The sequence below is a fragment of the Phascolarctos cinereus genome, unplaced genomic scaffold, assembly GCF_003287225.1.
Source record: "Phascolarctos cinereus isolate Bilbo 61053 unplaced genomic scaffold, phaCin_HiC Scaffold_4;HRSCAF=312, whole genome shotgun sequence".
Lineage (NCBI taxonomy): Eukaryota > Metazoa > Chordata > Mammalia > Diprotodontia > Phascolarctidae > Phascolarctos > Phascolarctos cinereus.
In genome coordinates, this window is record NW_027555847.1 from 623,476,799 (window position 1) to 623,498,561 (window position 21,763).

The following is a 21,763-nucleotide window of genomic DNA, read 5'->3' on the forward strand; positions in this document are numbered from 1 at the left end:
ATTTGTAAAATGAAGTGGCTGGACTCAATGACCTCTGAGACTCTTTCTGGCTCTAAATCTGTGATTCTTACCTTTGTGTCTAAAAATCCTTTAAGTTTTAGTTAAAGGGCCACATGTTAAGGGATGTCTTTCCTAATTCTCCTATTTGTCTTCTTCCTCCTCAAATAATATATATTTACAGGTTATATCTCCTCCCCCCTCAAAAAATGTAAGCTACTTGAGGGCAGGTACTATTTTGTGGTTGCACAGTGCCTTTTGCAGAATGGGTACTTAATAAATGCTTGGGTTGATGGGCTTTTCAGAGCCTTTCTTATTGACTGTGCCATTGGGTTTGTCTCTAGGTTCTCTTCTGGGGTGTTCGAGAAATGAAGAAAGTGCATCTCCTCTCAGTGGATCGCCCTCAGGTGCTCATAGAGTGTGCTGGGAGAGGAGTGAAATCCTGTGTGATCCAGAGCTACAAGAACAATCCTAACTTCAATGTCCAAGTGGATTGGTTTGAAGTGGTGGGTCCCTCTTACGGTCCATCTATTGCTACTTCCTATGTGTGGGACATGCTTTACTTTCAATTTGGCTTTTAGGGCCTGCGAGTATATTTTGGGCCACACCGGAAAGAGTACTGGCTCTGATGTCAGAGGACTTGAGTTCAAATTCTATCAGTAACACTATTGGTGTGACCTTGGACAAAATACTTTACTTTTCTGGGCCTCAATTTTCTCAAATGCAGAATAAGGGGATTGGATTAGATGGTCCCTTTCATTTCCAGCTTTCTAATCTCTGATCCTAAATCATACTAATTAGAGGAAAGGTCAGTCTGAAGAAGTGAAGAATCTAAATTATATGATAAAATCATTGTTTCTTTTTTTTTTACATTTAAAGTACTGTGATACTAAGATGAATCTGCAGTGTTACAAGTGTAGACGCTTCTCCCAATGGTACAGAGCACAATGCATCCAATCCTTCTCATTCCATGTGACTCTTGTCTACATATATCAAATCTTTCATATGGGATATACCCCGCAAGCATGCTTGGAGTGTTCTTCATCTTTTATTAGTGTGTGCCTACTGCTAGAATGTAAGGGCAGCCAGGTGGCATAGTGGGTAAAGCACTGGACCTGAAGTCAACAAGACTCATCTTCCTGAGTTCAAATCTGGCCTCAGACACTTATTAGCCCAGCCACGTGACCTTGGACAAGTCACTTAACCCTGTTTGCCTCAGTTTCCTCATCTGTAAAATGAGCTGGAGAAGGAAATGGCAAACCCCTCCAGTATCTTTGCTAAGAAAACCCCCAAATGGGGTCATGAAGAGTTGGACATGACTGAAATAACTGAATGATAACAACTACCACTAGAGGTCATGGACGGCCCCTTGGTTATTTATCCTTTGTTCCCATTACATGATTTGCCACACCCTTTTCCAGTAAATTTCCTTGGTAATGTTTTTATAATACATTTACTTCATAATTATTTACTGACAATATGCTACAGCTTACTCCTGCCCTCTGAACATCTGTCTATTGTCTTTTGTATCACCTGAAATTTTAATTCTTTAGAGGCTGTGAATTTTCCATGCTTCCCAGTGGTATAGGAGGGGAAGAACATATATACACTAAATCTAACTAGGCTTACAAAGTATTGCCAAGTAGCTATAGAACTTACCTAATGAATAGATTAATTATTTGTAATGAAAATTTTTGTTAGTAGCACCCAAATTGTCTCAAATGCCTGCTGGTGTTGGAAAGCAGTTTCCTCTCCAGGTTTTTAAAATATTCCCTCTCTCAGTCTTGTTCTCTACAAAAAGATGCTGTCAACGAAGAAAGCCTTTGTTCTCTTTTGCCTCACACTATCCCAATAATCACAAATCTCAACTTGGTAAGAGTACAGAATTAGAGTTTTTGATGAATTGGCAAAATCCCTAGAGAATATAATGGTTTCCTACATATTGTGAATTAGTAATGAAAACATTAACCTAGCATTTTGCATAAACAAAAAAAAAAACCTATTCTAAACCTAGTCCCACTGGTCAATGGTCTTATAATCTTGATCAAATCCTTTTACTTCTATGACCCTCAGCTTCCTCTTCCCTACAAAAGGGATACTAATACCTGTTATGTCTTACCTTATAGAATTAAATGAGGGGAAGCCTTCCTGAACCCCTCTTAATTCTAGTGCTTTCCCTCTATTTCCTACTTATCTTGTATATAGGGTAATATATATGCTTTGTATGTGTTTGCTTGCATGTCACCTCCTCAATTAAATTGCAAACTCTTTGAGAGCACAGACTGTCTTTTGTCTCTTTTTATACCCCTAGCACCTAACACAGCGCTCACAATTAGTAATAAGGCACTTCATAAATGCTGATTGATTGAAGACATTTTTATAAATTGTAAAGTTCTATACAAATATTATAATTAATAATGTTATAGTAATTAAAAATAATAAGACCTATTGGGCCTATGTGGAAAATATATTATCCAGAGTTTTTCAAATAATACATTTCAATCATCAGTATATTATAAATTACTATCATCATTAGAAAGCTTCCTGACGCACTGAAGAGATCACAGATCTAAAGCTGGAAAAGACTTCAGAGGCTATACTATAATCCAGCCCTCTCACTGTAAAGATGAGGCAACTGAATCCCAAAGTCACTCAGATGGTAAGTGGCAGATGTGGGCCTTGAATTCAGGTCTTCTGCCTCCAGAGCTGGTGTTCTGTCCATTGGACCATGTTGCCTCCAGACAAAGTTAGTGCCCATAGTCACACAGCTGGTGTGTGTTAGAGACAAGATCTGAACCCAAATAGTGTTAACTACAAGTTTGGTCTTCTATATATTATGACACACTGTCTTACATTGTCATAGTATTTTAAAGCTTATAAGTCAGTCAGTTAACATTTATTAAGTGCTTTCTATGTGCCAGGCACTGTGCTAAGCTCTGGAGATAAAAATAAAGGTAAAAAGATAGTCCTTGTTCTCAAGCAGTTCACTGTCTGATGGGAGAGAGAATACACAGACAACTATGTACAAGCAAGATCTCTCTCTCTCTCTCTCTCTCTCTTCTCCTCTCTCTCTCTCTTTCTCTTCTTTCTCTCTCTTCCCTCTCTTTTCTCTCTCTTTCTTCTTTCCCTCTTTCTTCTCTCTCTTTCTTCTCTTTCTTTTTCTCTTTCCTCCTTCTTTGTGTCTGTTTCTTGCCCCCTTCTCTCTGTCTCTGCTCCCTTTATTGCTCACTCTGTGTGTCTATCTACCTTTCTCTCTCTCTGTCTCTTCTTTCCTGTCTTCCTCCCTCCCTTCCTCCCTCAATAGAGAGCAGAAACTCACAAGGGGGATCAGAAAGATCTTCCTGCAGAAGGCAGACCTTTAGCTGGGACTTGAAGGAAGCCAGGGGAGCTTCCAGAGTTCTTGGAGGCAGCTTGGAGATGTGTAGGCAGCTGGATGGTGTGGTGAATGGCACCCTGAACATGGAGTCAAGAACACTTCAATTTAAAACCTGCCTCAGGGAAGTAAACCTGAACCTGAGCAAGTCGTTTAATCTATTTTAGCATCAGTTTCCTCATCTATAAAATGGGGGTAATAATAGCAACTAATTCACATGGTTGTTATGAAGACCAAATGAGACAATGTATATAAAATGCTATATAAATGGTAGAATATTGTTGTTGTTATTATTATTTTTAATTTACTGAAAAAAGCATCGGAATCAGAAGACTTAGCTTGAATCCTGACTCGTCCTTGCTAGCCTTATGGTCACAGGCAGTCTGATTCTTCATCGACAGTAATAATAGATCATATTGATTTTAAATGATATCAAATTGATTATAAGTGATATATAAACCTACATAAAATGCTTTATAAACCTTAAGACACTAAATAAATTCTAGCAAAGTCTTTTCTTCACAACTCCTTTCACCTTCTGTAATTTAAGTAGTTTGAATATGATTATTCCATTTTACAGATGAGGAAACTGAGGCCCAAGTAGTTTTTTGACTTACCGAAGGTCTTTGGCTCATTAAGTAGTAGAATGGACTTTTGAATCCATATCTCATGACTCCAAATCCCGTGTCTCATACCATGTCCTCTTCTATGGCACAGAGGCGATGCTGAGTTATTAAAAGCTGTGTCAGTGGAGCATAAGCTCTGGCAGGTTCTACCCAGCAGGAAAGGCTTTGAATTCAGGTGGGCGTAATAACTAATGTTTAGGCCACAGAAATTCTCAAAGAGCTTCTGTTAAGTCATAGAAGGAATCAGAGTCACAGATGTTAAATGGCTGAGAAGGATGTTAGAGATCATTGAGTACAACTCCCTCATTTTACAGATAAAGAAACTGAGTCTCAGAGAAGGTAGGTGATTTGCCCAGGGTCATACAACCAGTAAATGTCTGAGACAGGATTTTAATTCTTGACTACACATCCAATACTCTGTCCATCACACCATGTTGATGTAAACTACATTAGTCAAGGGATGAAATTGCAGACACTTAAAGTATTAAAATATCATTGTTGTTGTTCATTTCAGTCAACCCCATTTTGGGGTTTTCTTGGCATACAGTGGAGTGGTTTGCCATTTCCTTTCCCAGCTCATTTTACAGATGAGGAAACTGAAGCAGAGTTAAGTGACTTTCCCAGGGTCACACAACTAGTAAGTGTCTGAGGCTGGATTTGAACTCAGGAAAATGAGTCTTCCTGATTCCCAGGCAAGTGCTCTATCCACTGTGCTACCTAGCTGCCCTGAAATATCATATACATTTGATTTTTTTTTAGTGTTAAGCCCAGATCCTGCTGAGTCCCTATCTTTTACTATCAATATACTCTGAGCGTATCTCATGCTCAGTGGTATCAAAATGAATATTTTTTTAACAATTGCTCTCTTTGATTGTATTTATTACAAACTTAATGGCCACAAGAGTAGTAGACTTTGAACAATCTTGTCTTTTACCAGGAACTGCCTGAGGATGAGCTCCTCCACCCACCTCTGAGCATCTGTGTGGTGGACTGGAGGGCTTTTGGGAGGAGCACTCTTGTGGGTACCTGCACTATCAACTGCCTCAAGCAATTTCTGTGCAAACCTGGGGAGCTCCCAGCCTTGGTCTCTGAGGTAGATGCAGCCCAGCAAGTTCAAGGTAAGAAGGTCACTGGGTACTGACCCCTTGAGGCCATGAAAACTGCCCCTACGTCAGGCCTCCTGTGGTGCCCTGGGGAGTGTATGCGTGGGGGCATCATATCTACTTGTGCTGGTCATTTGCCCACTGAAAAGTCAAGTATTAGAGAAGAATGTCAATTGAGGACATAACAGATGCTTCGTCTTGAGGGTCTGGATTGTCTAATATCATGAAATAATGATAGCTGACATATTTTCTTTGTCTTAGTTTCCATAGTATGGAGGGGAAAAAAAATCTCTGAAAATTAGTCAAGGAACCAGGAAGTGTAGAAAACCAGCTTCGAAGCCATGTTTTCATATTACCTCTAGGATTGAAAACAATTTCTTTTTGACATTTAATACCTTTCTCAGCCAGGCTCCATTCTGACATTTCTTAAAAAACAAAACAAGACAAAAAACTAGATTTATTAACTTACATGACAAACCTTATAATGTTTTGCATCGTTAAAAAATTTTTTAGCATTCAGTATGTCCCATTTTGCTGTGTACACAAATTGTATACAATTTGCAATGAGTCTGCAAGATTTTTGGCACACGCTCCTTAATTCATCATCAAAAAACCACATTTTGATCATATTAGATATTAAGCACATCTTTGGTATCATAATGTTACCTTGACCATAGCCCATAGATTTTCTTCTTTTTTTAACCATATATTTACTTGTTTATTTATCTATTTACTTACTCATTCTTCTCTTTATTCATTTACTTATTCATTCATTTGTTTATTGCAAGTGCTTATTTTCTCTCCCATTTCCCCCCTCCAATTTAACAATGAAAAGAAAAATAAAATAAAAACTCTGGTAACAATTATGTGTAGTCCAACAAAATGAAATTCCCACTTTGGTCACATCCAAAAAATAGTTCATTCTGCATTTTAGTTCCTCATTTTTCTCTCATGATGTGAGTAAGCTTCATCTTCAGGCCTCTGGAATTATTGGAGCCTGCATCTTCACCAAACTTACTGCTTTCTGTCATGTACTCTACTGTTCAGCCAAACTGGCCTTCTGAATCTCCCATCTCACTTCACCCTCTTAGAATACTGGTCTCCTTCAAAGGACAACTATGAGGCCTTTCCTGGTCTCTCCCACCTTCTGATGCCTCCCCACCCAACCCAAATGACCTTGAATTTATTTTGGAAATGTTTTACATATGCTTCCCTATATACATGTTGTCTCTCAATAGAATGGAAGCTCCCTTATGAGAAGAAATATTTCATTTTTATCCCTAGCACTTAGTACAATGCCTGGTATGCAGTAGATGTTTAATGAATGCTTGTTGATTGAGTGATTCCTGCAGTAATCTAGATCATTCAGGCCAAAGCTATTTCTTTGTCTTGAATGATCCAGATTATTGTAGTTCAATAGACCTAGCCCATAAATAATAGCAGTTCTGATTTTGCTCTCTCTTTGTTGTGTTTCGGGTTTCAGCTGTACCTAACTCAGCAGCAGAGCCAGAACCTTCTGAGTTACTGATCTCATCCCGGGACCCCCCACCAGATCATATCTTTGTGCAGGTTGAGCCGCCACCCACTGTTGTACCAGACACAGCCCAGGTTCAGACTGCCAGCATAGCTCTCTATGACATCCCTGACTCCTCACCGATGCTGGGGCCAGAAACGAAGCCTGCCACGCCTGAGCTACCCAAGGAGGAAAAAGTAAAGGTCAGAGTTTTATAGAATCTAGAGCTGGAAGAGACTGGAGGAATCACGTGGTCCAATTTTTTCACTGTATAGTTGAAGAATCTGAAGCCCAGAGAGGGAAAGGAACTTTGATCAGTCAATTAAGATGTCTTCATTAACTGCCTACTAGGTACTCAGTGCTGAAGCTACAAATAAATAAATGAGGTAGCCCCTACCCTTAAAGAGCTTGTATTTTTCTGGGGAGGAGGGAGGTGATCCAACATTTCCACAGATGAGTAAATACAAGGATATATACAATGTAAATACAAAGTGATGGCGGGAAGGGGCACTAATAGCAGAGAAAATAAGCAAAGGGAAGAAGGGCATTCTGGGCATGAGGCTCAGCCTGTATAAAAGCAAAGAGGTGGGAAATGGAACATTGTGTCCAGCAAATAGAAGAGTTTGTCTGAAGTATAGAGTGCATGAGGGGGAGTAATGTTTAAGGCAGGGTGGAGCCAGACTGGGAAGGGCTTTAAATGTTATAAAGAGAAATCTCTGTATTTTTTTCCCTAAAGGCAAGTGGGAGCCATTAAAGTTCTTTGAGCAGGGGAGTAAAATGGTCAGACTACACTTGTCCAGGTCACATGAGTGTTATGATTCACCAGTAGACCAAGGACTATCTAAGCCACTCGTGTCATCCCAGGAGTCCCCACCAAATCATATCTCTATCTAGCTCTGCACCCATTCATGATTGTCCCACACTCACCCAAGGTCAGACAGAAGAAATTTGAACCCATGAACTCTGACTATAAATCTCATGTTCTTTCCACTATGCCATGCTGATTCTATAGACCACTATGTCTTTACTCAACAATTCAGTTCAATAAACATTTATTAAATGATGCCTATATTCCAGGCACTGTGGGTACAAATAAGAAAAAGAAAGACAGGTCCTGTCCTTAAGAAGCTTATGGTCTAATGGGATAAGGTAACACACAAAAGGACGTTGGAAAGGAGGTGGACACCAAGGGGTACCTGGCACAGGGCATCACATTCTATTGAGTCCAGATTGAGCATAGCTGCAGATGGAAAGTGAAGAGTCAGCAAGATCGTGGTTAAGGGGAGTCTAAAGCCTGGAAGCAAAAAATAAATTTAAAGCACAATAACCATATTACTATGGTTATAAATATAGCTAGCATTTATTTAATGCTTTGATTTACTTAATATAAAAATTTCAAAATCTTAAATTTAAAATTAAAACATTTAATTTAAAAAATTGAAATTTATTAAATTTAAAGGCTTGAAAAGTTATCCCATTGATCTTCACAATGCCCTGTCAGTGGGTGCTATTATTTTCTTTATTTTACAGATGAGGAAACTGAGGCACGGGGTTTTTTTTAAGTGACTAGGGCAGGGTCACATAATTAATTAAGTACTTGAGGCAAGATTTGAACTCCAAGCCCAGCCCTCTACTCAAAGCTTCATCTAATATCCTTACATTGCCCTAAGCAAGAGGAAACAAAAATCCTCACCATCATCAGAAGATAGGATTTTAGTCCCAGCTCTGCCAAATAGTAACTATGTGACCTTGAGTAAATCATTTGACCACTTAAGGCCTCAGGTTCCTTATAAAATGAAGCAGTTGGCTAGATAATCTCCAAAGTCCCTTCTCACTCTAAGAGCCCATGGTTCTATGATTCGGTATGAATGAGACCTATATAATGAAGGGCACAGGGAAGGGTAACATGAACTCATATGCCAAATCTGGGAACATAAGAAACGAGGCTATTCCTGGAAGCTTAGAAGCAGAGAATTTTAATAAAATGTTCATTTATGTAGCAGGAAGGACATTTGTGGAATTTATTATTCAAGCAGTCCTTAAGGCACATGTTTCAAGAAGGGTTTTAATTTTTTTTTTAAGATATCCCAGACCTGAGATTTCATTAGTATGGGAAATTCTCAGCATGGGAAACCCTACACTGATGCAAATCTAGAACCTTTCAGTAACTTGTAGCCTTAGAGAGTTATCAAGGATACCGAGAAGTCCAGTGACACACAACTAGTGAGGTCTGTCATCCTCTAGCATATATCAGAGGCAGGACTTGAACCCAGGCCTTACTGATTCCAAGGCTGTATACTATGTTATGCTGCCTTTCTTTTATGAAAATTAATGGGTGATAAGGATATTGACTCCAAATGCAATGTTTTTTCCACTAAACCATTGCTGCCTTTTGCCTCAAGACTTTCGAAACTGAATAGGATTGTAGACTTAGGGTCTGAAGGGATCTTAGGGATCATCTAGTCTAATTCTCTCCAATGCAATCAGTATCTGTGGTCAATGCATTGTGCTGGAGACTGGGGATATAAATGCAAAGTGAAAAACAGTTCCTTCCCTCAAGGTGCTTATACCATACTTGTAGAATAGGTTGACAGATGTCAAGTGAATTGCCAATAGTCACATAGGTATTAAAATGGCAGATTCAGGATTGAACACAGGTCTTCTGGCTCCAAATATAGCATTTTGGATTATGGAAATTAGTTGTGACCTACCACATATCATTCCTTGGTATCTTTGGGTGCCTTCATTGAGTCAACCCATCACAGTTGTCAATAATTGTTGACTTATCCCTTGCCAGGCTGCCAGCAAACCTTCTAGGAGATCCACCAAAAGGAGAAAGAGGACCATAGCAGATGAGTCTGCAGAAAACGTTATTGATTGGTGGTCCAAGTATTATGCCTCCATGAAGAAAGCATCGAAGGTACATGTCCTCAAATGTAAACATATTTTGGCTTAGTGAAGGACCTTTACTTTTGTCACATGCATGAAACTCGAACATATTTTTTTTTATTGCTAACTCTAGAGTCATCCAAAAATAGAATGGGATGGATTAGTAGATATTGGGTTTTCCCCTACCAGATGTGTATGGGCAAAGGCTAGATGGAAACTGGGCAGTGTGTTGTAGAGAGGATTCTTTTTCAGGTAGGGTTGGATTAAAGAGCCTCTAAGGCCCTTCTAACTTTGAGATTTTGTGATTCTGTGATTTTCCAGATCATGACCCATTAGCATATGGAAAGAGGGCAGGGAAGAAAAGGTGTGACCTTCCTCTTCAGCCAACCATACTCTACTCAAGCCATCTATTCATCCATACCCTTGCCTTAATCATATCCACATACACAGACAGAAGCATTCAAAAGCTAGCCATCTTTCTTACTTTCTCCATTATTGTTATCACTGCATGAGTTACTAATGTCAGTTATTGTTATTATCACATCTTTTCTCTACTCTTCTGGCCAGAAATGGACAGATGGCAGTGAGTGGATAAAAGATATCAAGACACACTCAAGGCATCTTCATGATGTATCAAGGTGTTGTGATACATTGGTTAGAAAACATTTTATAATAAAGGCTAGAAAGAGTCTCCTGGGAGATGAAACCTTTCTATGAAGACTATCCTCTTTTGACAATGACTGTGAGGATGGTCCCCAGCCAGAGGGGGAAGGTAATGGTATCTAAGAGGTTCTTACTCTAAGTGAGTAAGATTTTTTGGTAACAGGTGAGATCCTTCTTTGACCATTTTGGTGTGGTTAATTCCTACTTCTTTGTAGTGGTATCGCTCATTTGGCCTACTTGAACTTCAAATTTCTTTTTGGACACACTCTTTTTAAATAAAAACTTTTAGAAGAGAAAGAACAAAAACATTAGACTTGTATCCTTTACTTGCCAATAGTATACCTCGTGTAGGTAGAAGTTTATTAAATATCAAGTGATGATGATAATGAGTAATCAGGATGATAATGAATTATCTCTCTTCCTCTCTTCTCCCTTTTCCCTCCCCTTTTCTCACCTCCTTTTCTTTCTTTTCTCTTCTTCCCTCCCCTCTCCTCTCCTATCCTTTCCTCTTCTTTCTTCTCCTCCTCTCTCCTCTCCTATCTTCCCATCTTTTCTCCTTGCTCCTCGACTCACTCTGTCTCTCTGTGTCTTATGTATGTGTCTCTCTCTCTCTCTCTCTCTCTCTCTCTCTCTCTCTCTCTCTCTCTCTCTCTCTCCCTCTCTCTCTCTTCCTCTCTCCCTCCCTCCTGCCCTTGCAGGAAAAAGAAATAAAAGACAACAAAGGTAAGGGAACTTGGTGTGATGTACTTGGGGACAGTTTGCTCACCAAATAAAGTCATTCTCAAAAGGAAGAATCATGGAGCATTATACTAGAAAGGATCTTGGGGATTTTTCCCAAGCCTGCCAAAGACTAGGGAGTGAGGACTGATGCCCAGAGATGGGAAGTGAGTTGCCCAAAGTCATACATCTAGCTGATGGCAGACACAAGGCTTGAATGCGATTTCTGGATTCCCAGTACCATTCTTTTTACACTGGACCATGCCCAAGATAACCTTTGGGTTCTGTTCTTCCAGAACAGTTGAATCTGTAGATCAGGAAGAGCATGAAACAATAAAATGGAAATCAATGAAATAAATTCAAAATTAAAAAGAAATAAGTATACTAAAGTCATAGATTTAGATATTGTTGAGTATAGTGCCTTATTTTTAAAATAAATCATTTTAGGATTAGTAAATTAATTTCACAAATACAGGCTGTAGTAAATCAGATTTTCCCAAGGCTCTGCTTCCAAAAAGCTAATGATTAATATCCCAGAGGGATAGAGAGAGGTGCATGGCGGGTGTAAGCAGGTTACAACCTGTTCACAACCAATGATGAATTCTGAAAAAAGATAGGAATTCAAGGCATCATCAAGGAATTTTATAAGAGTAAGAGAAGATACGATGGTCATGTGGAGAGAACAAGGGATAACAAATGTGTGGCCATAGTGTTCTACTGGTCCCTTCAGGATATCAGAAGAAACTGAGGAAGGTCTCCAGCAAGTCAGGTATGAATCCCTTATAGCAAACTTTTGGGAGAACATGGAGTGGAGTTACATAGATGATAGGGCATGGATAGGTTGTGATCTCTATCAGTGGAGGGAATCTCAAATCTGTTTGAGTCTTTAGCCATATTTTACAGCACATTTGCCATTCTAGTAAAACAGATCTGGGAATTCCATCTGGGGTCAGAATGAGTCAACAATAAGATTCTACCATTAAAAAGAAAGATAATGAAATCATAGGGATAGAGATTGGACCATTTCATTGTTATAGGGAGCTACCAAATAAGGAAACTTTGTCCACTAATGCAAGTCATCACTTTTTCAACAACTTGTAGTCCTAGAAAGCTGTTTAAAGCATTGAAAAGTAAACTGACTTGCTCAGGATCAAACTGCTAATATTTGTCAGAGCTGAGGTCTTCCTGACTCTGAGGCCAGTTCTCTTTTCACTATTACATGTCTGCTTATTCATACAATGAAACTATGTTAATATAAAATGAAATGTGTACTTAATATTAATGTAAATTATGAATAACATAAATAAATAATGAGCCAGGTCATAGTTCAATTATATTCAACATTAATTAGCCAGCATCTGCAATCTTGTACTTTATAGAGGATGTCACACTTGACATAGGTCATTGACAAAGTATCCAGAAAAGGAAAACCAGAAGGATGGTGAAAAGCCTGGAAACCAAGTCAGACAAGGACCTGAAGGAACTAGAGATGAGAAGGCTTGGGTGGAAGTGAAATATGATAGCTGTCTTAAAGATTTGAAGTGCTATGATGTAGGAAAAATATTAAACCTATTCTTCTGGATCCTAGAAGGGAAAAAAAACTAGTCTCAATGGGAAAAAATTATAAGAAATTAGATTTTTGAGTCATTATGAGAAGAGTTTTCTGGTAATTAGAGCCAAACAGCAATGGAATGAATTGCCTGAATGAATGAGGTCTCTATCACCAGAAGGTATTTTGAAGGTTCCTGGTGGATCTGATCTCAGGATTATTGAAGCAATCCTACTTGAGTTAAAAGATTGTTCTTCTTGGTAGGTTGAAATATTTTTATTTGTGGATAGTTGTTAAATTTACAACAGAAAAGGAAATTTTTAAAAAGATTGAGTTGATTATATAATCATGTTCATTATACAATTATGCACGGACTTTGGGAAAATCAGTTCATCTCTTTGGGCCTCGCTTTCCTTCTCTGTAAAATTAAGAGGTCAGACTTGATGACCTCTAAGTTTCCATCCAGCTTTATAATTGTATGATTCTCTCTCTTTTCTCTTTTTTAACCTTAATACAAATGCCAGTTTTGCTATTGATTGATGATCTCTGGGTCATCCTCTACCTTCAGATGGTTTAGAAATGGCATTCCATCAGGAAATATTAAAACAACTATTTTGAAGAGAGGTACTGTGATTTTCTGGAGTTTCTGTGTCCTAAGAAAGCTCAATACTACACATCAGCAGAAATCATGCTCTTTTAAACAATTTCTCTTTCCTGTCAAACTTCAAATCTTCTTTGTAAATAGCCATTCAACCTAGAAGTGAGTTATTGCATTGAATGTAGTGTCAGGCAGTTATTTTTACTTCTTCTTTATACTCTTAAACAAATAACACACTGGTGACTTTTTGTGAGCTGGGAGATTTCCACAATCATTTACAAGTGCCTAAAGTAAATAGAAAAGGTATTAGATCTAGTAGCCGAATGAAAATGGGTAAGAGAGGAAGAAGGTTAACTAATGAGTAATTAAGCTTAGCTGTCTGTCATCGAGATCATCAGCAGTTAAAACAACCCTTGTGTGAATTTGGCACATCACATACAACAGCCTGAGTCATTCTGGTCTCTCAGCATCATGGGGGTGTGGAAAGAATGCTACATTGGGAATTAGGAGATCTGGGCTCTAGTCTCAGCTCTGTTGTGTATGAGCTATGTGACCTTCACATCACTTCAACTCTTTGGTGGGCATGTTGAGGGTACTGGGCAAAATGGCCTCTCAGGTCCCTCCTGGGTCCAAGCTTCTGTGAGTCTATTCTAGTCTATCCTTGTGGAAGACAGTTCCATGTATTCCAGCAACAACCAATGATCAAAACACTTACCAAATGATTATTATGTTACAAGAGCTGGATTAAGAACTAGAAGTATAGGGAATGTCTATGTTGTTATTTTAAAGGCATATGGGGGGGATCATGATTAATTATAGAGGGAAGGAAATGGAAGCAAGCTTCAAGGTTTTGGGAGGTGGAGGAAATTAAAAGAGAAATGGTGGGGCAGCTAGGTGGCGCAGTGGATAGAGCACCAGCCTTGGAGTCAGGAGGACCTGAATTCAAATTCAGCCTCAGACACATAATACTCACTAGCTGTGTAACTCTGGGCAAGTCACTTAACCCCAATTGCCTCACCCCCAAAAAAGAAAGAAAAGAAATGGAGGAGCAGGCATTTGTCCTTCAACTAAACAACCATTGGTTAATCAACTCATATATGCCGTCACTAAGATGGTGCTGGGGACATAGAGACAAAAAATGAAAACAGTTCCTGTTTTCAAGGAGAAGCTTACACTCTTCTGGAGGACAAACCATATTCACCCTTCAGCCTAATAAAAAGGAATTTGAGGAAGGAGAGAGAACTTGCAACTGGGGGGAATTAGAGAAAGCTTCCAATTAAAGGGAGTGCCTGAGCTGATCCTAAAAGGAAAAGAAGTCTTCTGAAAGGTATAGATGAGAATGGAGGTGTCTTCTTTCCTATCTGGAGGAATTAGAGATTTAAGTGTTGTGATTGAATTTCCACAAATACCAAAACAGATGAGGTGGTAGTGACTATAGAAGACATGCCAAAGAAGAAGAAAGATAAAATACTCAAGAAGAAACCAAAGGAAGAAAACATACCAAACCTAGCCACCCTGAAGGTATGTGTTATGATATACACATTTATTATCTATCTATCTTATCTATCTATCTATCTATCTATCTATCTATCTATCTATCTATCTATCTATCTCTCCATAGCTCAGCTAAATTGTGAAGACTAGTGAGAAGAGTCACTGATTAATGTCCTGTTTGCATTTCTATTCTCAAGTCTAAGAACCTAAGGACATCCTTCCAGTATGTTGAGTAGATCCCTCATGGAGAGTTTATGGAAAAAATCATAGACAAGAATTGGGATAGGACAAGACATGATAGGAAGCTGGGAATTGACAAGATTTGTATGAGTAGAGAGAATACCCATCCCAAATGAAATAATAGATTAATAAAAGTACCATTTATATTAAAAACAAGAGAGGCAACAGCCTTTCATTATATTTGTTAGTGCTTGACAATGAATTATAATGTGCTTGAATCTCACGGGTAAATGCCATAAAGCAGGAACCTTTTGTTAAATCATTATTTTCACATTTTGCATCTAAAATGAGATAGAAGTAAAAAAGCAAATAGAAGAGAAGTAAACAAATGCTAATCCTTCACTATAAAAGTATGTATTGGACTCCGATGACTGAATTTGTAAAGTGCAAAGCGTTCTTCCATCCTTGATTTAGTTTGCATGTAAACTTAAGAGCTGTGCATATACTTCCCCCACTCACCAACCAGCTAACGTCCAAACTAGCTATTGTTAACTTTGCCATGACAACCTTTGTTGTTAGAAATGTGCAACACTGGGGGCAGCTAGGTGGCACAGTGGATAGAGCACCAGCCCTGGAGTCAGGAGGACCTGAGTTCAAATCTGGTCTCAGACCAAACACTTGACACTTACTAGCTGTGTGACCCTGGGCAAGTCACTTAACCCCAACTGCCTTGCCAAAACAACAACAACAAAAGAAATATGCAATACTGGATGTGTACTTTAAAGAGAGGGAGCAAAGTGTGGTAGAAAGGTTAGACTTAGAAAGGTTTCTCCTTAGGGTCAGGAAGATGTAAGTTCAAATCCTGTCTCTGATGCTTGCTAACTTGATAATTATAGGCAAGTCACTTAATGTCTCTGAGACAAAAGCAACTCTTTTAAAAGACTATGAGTTATAGATAGCTTGTGATCAACATTGCTAGAAGAAATTCCCAATCTAAAACTGCTAATTTCTCTCTTTCCTAAGGCATGTTAATAATTAAAATATTTAAGCTACTAAAGCTTAAAACTGTACTAATATTTTGGGGACACCTTGTATGTATAGCAGAAATAGTCAAGGAAAATCCATGTGTTTCTAGTTAGCCACTTATAATTTACTCAAGGAATAATCTCCTGATTGATTCATAGTTTTTGAAAGAGTAGAAAAAGGATAATAATAATATTAATTAATCTTAATGTTATTGCTAATGAGTAACAACTATGAAAGCCCCTTAGTAATCAGCAGGCTAGCTTTATATAACTGTTGTCAACAATTCAACTGAACAAACATTGATGAAGCACCCACTATGTACAAATGACCATAATAGGTACTGCATATGTGAAAATAAAAATGAAACAATTCTGCCCTCAAGGGTCTAGTCTTAAAAAATATAGGACATATCATCATACCAAAAAAAAAAATCTTAACCAACATCTAGCCTTGAATTGAAGTGATCAGCCTTATTCTCTTAAAATATCCAATCCTAGGTTAAAAATTTGCTATTAATGGATAACCAGAAAAAGCTGGTTCAACAAGGAGAGAAAGTCACTCCCTTGGTTCCCTTCCCCCCAGTGCCACTTATTAGTGATTACAATAACACACAGGCTGACCTGATGCTGATTGACAGCTCAGCTAAGCATTGACACAGAGCAAAAGAGTGCCAAAGAATTGTAGACTCATCCTCTTTCTCCTTCTCCCTCTACTGATTCAACAAAAGAAGATGACCCAGGGTACCCTGAGAATATAGGGTACTTGCTCTATCTCAACAGAGGAGTACAGTGACCGCTATTGAATGCTCAGATTTGGGCTTGTCTTTTACCACTTTAGAAGTTACTGGGTGTTTGGGGTTGGGGTGGAGGTAAGTCACAAAAAGATTCAGCCAAGACCCAGATATTCCCAAATTGGTTAGTGTTCCCAAATGCCCTATTTGGTCATGTGGTTCTGCTCTTCCATCATCTATCTTAAAGTTGGCTAAGTGGTTCAATGGATAATGTTAGACTTGGAGTCAGGAAGACCTGAGTTAGAAACTTGCCTCCAATATTACTAGCTGTCTAAGTCTGGGCCAGTCACTTAATCTAGTTCAGCCTTAGTTCTCTCATCTACAAAATGGGGATACTAATGGCATCTACTTTGTAGGTTATTTTATGGATCAAATGAGATAATGTATATAAAGTACATTTTAAACTCTACATAGGTATATAGATGCTAGCTATTATTATTCTTTTTCTACTCTTTCAAAAACTATGAATCATATTCGGGTCAATGAGAATGACCTTGGCTTGACAGGAATTTCTATTTTACTTGTGAAATTGTCTGAAATATTCCCTTATCAACCATAATGTTTTCCCTTCTTCTTAAAGATATATGATGGAGATCTGGAGAGTGAATTTAACAATTTTGAAGACTGGGTAAAAACCTTTGAGCTCTGCAGAGGCAAGTCCACAGAAGATGATCATTGTATCGATGGAGACAGAATAATCGGGAAATTCAAGGTGAGCTCAAATTCTATACTTGGTGGGGCACAGTTTTCAAACCACATATTTCCCAGATCATGGTATTACATGACTCTCAAAGGACACAATAGAAATAAGACAAGAAATTGTTCAATACAGATCAATCTTCCTTACTTGAAAATAATTCAGTACAGTAGATTGATGGGTTAGAAATATTATCTTTACCTAAGGACAGCATATTCTATGGGATTTGTTCCTAGGTTCATTGATGAGCCAAGGGGACCTTCAGAGACATCAAGTCTAGCCCCCAGTTTTTCAGTTGAGGAAACTGAGGCACAAAGAAGTTAGGTGACTTGCCCAATATCACAAAATTAAATTTCTGAGGCCAGACTTGAACTCAGGTCTTCCAGGATCAGTGCTGTATCCAATTTGGCATGCTGCTTCTCTTGTTTTTAATAAAATGGTACTTTTATTAATCCATGATTTCATTAGTGTAGGTATTCCCTCTATTCATACAAATTTCAGCCATTCCACAGCTTCCCATCCTGTTTTGTCTCATCCAAATTTTTATCTATGCTTTTTCCACAAATTCTCCAGGAGGTCTCTACTCAACCTACTGGAAGGACTTCCTTAAGTTCTCTTAACATCTGAGAGGTACCAATCTACCACCACTCAGTTACATTTGAGAGCCATTGTGGCACAGGGACTAGAGGACTAGACTTGGAAAGAGGAGACTCAGGCTTGAATCTTGCCACAGATGCTGATTAGCTGTGTAATCATGAGCAAGTCACTCAATCTTTCATAATTTCATCTTCTTCACCTGTAAAATGAGATTAAAAATATTTGCACTGCCTACCTCACAAGGTCATTGTAAGAAAAGTGCTTTTCTAACCTTAAAGCATTATTGAAACATGAAGTATCTTAATGTATAAAAACATTTCTTAGGCAGTAAAGTGGCATATTAGAAAGAGTGTCAGACTTGGAGTCAGGGAGACATGGATTTAAATCTCATCTCAGACACTATTGTGTGATTCTTGGTAAATTAGATACCTTCTCTCTGTGCTTCAGTTTCCTGGCAAATGGAGATAATAATAGCACCCAAATCAGGACTGTTACTATGATCAAATGAGACAACAGTGCTTTGTAAACTTTAAGTGCCATATAAATGCTACCTATTCATATTGTTCCTATCACTTATTCATCGAGCTAACTTTGTGTGTTTATAGGGCTCCTTCTGCATTTACAAAAGTCCAGAAGATCCCAGCCTAGAGGATGGAGAGCAGCTTCGAATCCAGCAGGGGATTCCACCCAACCACTCTATCAATGTCCTGATCAGGGTGTATATTGTTGCTGTAAGGCAATCCTCTTCACTAGCCCTGAAATGGGATGGGGTTGGGCCTTCAAAGATAGGTATTTCACTGGCTTTCCATAAGGACTGACTATGAAAGTGCTTCCCAGATAGGGTTAAGGGATGGTGCTGTGGCATTCTCTGGCCCTTTCGTTCTGCCCACTGTTGGTCCCCTGGCTGGCCAGTAGAGGAAGACAATGAAATGTCTAGGGCTTGAAAAGTATGTGTTGTTGGGTGACAAGAGAGGCAGGAAGACATGAGGTGCAGTTGAAGGAATGGGAATTGGGAGTAGAAGATGATGAGCAAAAACAAAATATCACTCTGTCTCCCTAAGCTGGAGTCTTCTCCTCCAGGAGGTGGGGTTTAACAACCCCAGTCCAACATACTCCATCCTCTCTCACCTGATCTCTTGTACCACTTGTCAGGATTTCTTATTTTGCATTTATCAGTATTAGTTATCCTTCCGTAAATTCACATCTTTCTTTTCTGAAGCTGAAAGTCTGTGGCTTAGTATTTCCCACAGCAGAGCTCAATAGGTATTTGCCCATTGATCATCTGACAATCTTATTTTGGGTTGTAGGCACTGGAGAGTGTTTTTCACCCTGTAAAGTACCTATTACTGCTGATTGCTCTATCAAGGGCTTTGGTCTACCTGACCGTAAAAAAGAGGTCCAGCTTTGGGCACCATAGTTTGTTTATAAACAGACATTTCTGACCTCCATGAAGTAGTGGTGATCACAACCCCAGTGATTACCATGACTCATGTCTTGGTATATTCCACCTGCTACAGTAAAATATTCCCACTAAGGCAAAACCTCTCCTTCTCCTCCTCCTCCTTCTTCCTCCTCCTTGTCTTCCTCCTCTTCTTCTTCTTTTGTATTAGAAACCAAAAATGACCATTCTTTGCTATTGAACTGATCTCATTCCTTTTTTTGTCATTGTATATATTAATGGACAATTTTACAGAGATGATTGAGGTAGGTGCCAGTTTGGATAGAGTGCTGAACCCAGAATTGGAATGCTTGAGTCCAAATACTGTCTCAGATACTTACTAGCTGTGTGACCTTAAGCAAGTCATTTAACTTCTCTCAGCCTCAGCGTCCTCACGTGTAAAATGGATATAGTAATAACACCTACCTCATAAGGTTGCAGATAATACATGTAAAGTTCTTTGCAAACCTTAAAGTACAATGTAAATGTTAGCTATCATTTTCAGATGGGTACAAGTTGAATGATATAGCCTCGGATAGCCCTTTCAACTCAGAAATTCTGGGATTTTAAAAATAGTCATTACTGATATACATTTATCCTGAATGGATTCTTTGGCTGCATCTCAAAAGTTTTTGTATGTTGTCTCTTTGTTGTCATTTTCTTTGATGAAATTATTATTGCTGTGATTTGTTCATTACTGGATTTTTTCCAAAAGAAAAAATATTGCTATGTGACTAAATTTTTCTTCATGTTTTGTTTTAATATTATAATTTTAATGGAAATACTTACATATTTGTAGATGTTTTGTGGGGTAAAATGTAGTACAGAGCATTGGCTGAAGGTCATGATAGGCCCAGAGATAGACCCACAGATAGAAAGAGAGGACCAGCTCTGCCATTTGCTGGTCTGGTACTAGCTATCCTCACATTTACTTATGATGTATTCTTGGACAAGTCTTCTTTGGGGCAGCAGCTTCCTGATCTGTAAAAGTCAGGGGTTGCACTAGATGACCCCTAAAGTCCCTCCCACTTCCACATCTTTGATCCTAGAATCATTATCACTATTTATTGAGGGTCGATAATGTGAAAGGCACAGTGTTCAGAGCCATGAAGACACAAAGATAAATGGGATGCTGTCCCTTCCTATGAGCTGAGAATATAACAGAAGAGCCAAGAAACCCAGAAAAGATAACTAAAGACACTTAGGTTCCAAACTGTAAATATCAAATGAATGATACTGATAACAAGCACAGCAGGAATTTAGAGGAGGAAGAGGCCCCTGTAGGCTCAGGTGGGTCAGACTCGCCTGAATGAACTAGGAATGTTTATTCTGGGGGAGAGAAGACATAAAGGCAATGCAATGACTGTCTTAATGTATTGAAAGGGCTCTCTCATGGAAGAGGGATTAGGCTTGTTATGCTGGGCCCCGAAGCAACAACTGGGAGGAATAGGTGACTAATGCAGCTAGGTGGTACAGTGGATAGAGTACTGGACTCTGGAGTCATGAAGACCTCAGTTCAAATCCTGCCCCAAACACTCACTAGCTGAGGGAGCTGGGAAAATTGCTCAACCACTGTTTACTTCCATTTCCCATCTGTAAAACAGGAATATTAATCACACCTATCTCGCAAGGTTGTTGTGAGGGTAAAGTGAGATGATATTTGTAAAACACTTTTAGACCTTAAAGTGCCAGGTAAGTGATAGCTATTATTACAAAATTTCAGTGGCAGGTTTGGTCTTGAAATCAAGAATTAAACAATTAACAATTAGAACTAGCCAGAAATGTAATGGACTGCCTCGTATAACTGTGAGTTCCCCTTCAATTAAGGCCTTTAACAATAACAACAACAACAATAATAATAACTATTTTTACAACTAGCAGTTACAGAGCACTTTGTGACTTGCAAATAATTTTGCATGTTATCTTATTTGAGCCTCACAACAACCCTGTGAGGTAGGTGTGATTAATATTCCCATTTTACAGATGGGAAACTGAAGCAGACAGTGGCTAAATGACTTGCCCAGGTATCCCAGATAATAAGTATTTGAGGCAGGATTTGAACTCAGGTGTTTATGGTTTCAAGTTCTCCAGCCAAGATACCATCCTGCTGCCTAATTATCATAATGACTTGCATTTACATCTCTTTAAACTTTTCAAAGCACTTTACATATGTTATCTCATTTGATCCTCACAGATCTGTAAGGTTACTGTCTCTTTTACAGATGAGAAAACTGAGGCTAAAAGAGGTTAGTGACTTGCCCAGGGTAACACAGCTAGTATCGGTTGATAAACATTGAAGTACCCACTATGTGCCATGCACTGATTTGAACACCTATCTTCTTGACTCCAAGTCTAACTCTCTCTCCACTGTGCCACCTAGCAGTTTCAAGTGAAGGTTCGGTCATCATTTGTTGGACATGCTGTAGAGAAAATTACTGTTCAGTTGCAGGTTGGACAAGATAACCTCTATGGTGCTGAGATTCTGAGATTTTGAGAGCTACCCCATTCCTTTG

At 38.8% G+C, this 21,763-nt stretch overlaps 1 protein-coding gene across 1 annotated transcript in view; it reads left to right on the top strand.

Annotated features, from left to right (window-relative positions):
- FER1L6 (fer-1 like family member 6) overlaps nt 1-21,763 on the top strand; it is a 198,648-nt gene that overhangs the window by 124,224 nt on the left and 52,661 nt on the right. Inside the window, 8 exon segments of the mRNA XM_078151798.1 lie at nt 342-503; nt 4,934-5,114; nt 6,583-6,815; nt 9,410-9,532; nt 14,336-14,355; nt 14,405-14,549; nt 17,099-17,230; nt 18,418-18,543. Of these exon segments, the coding sequence (XP_078007924.1) occupies nt 342-503; nt 4,934-5,114; nt 6,583-6,815; nt 9,410-9,532; nt 14,336-14,355; nt 14,405-14,549; nt 17,099-17,230; nt 18,418-18,543 (1,122 nt within the window).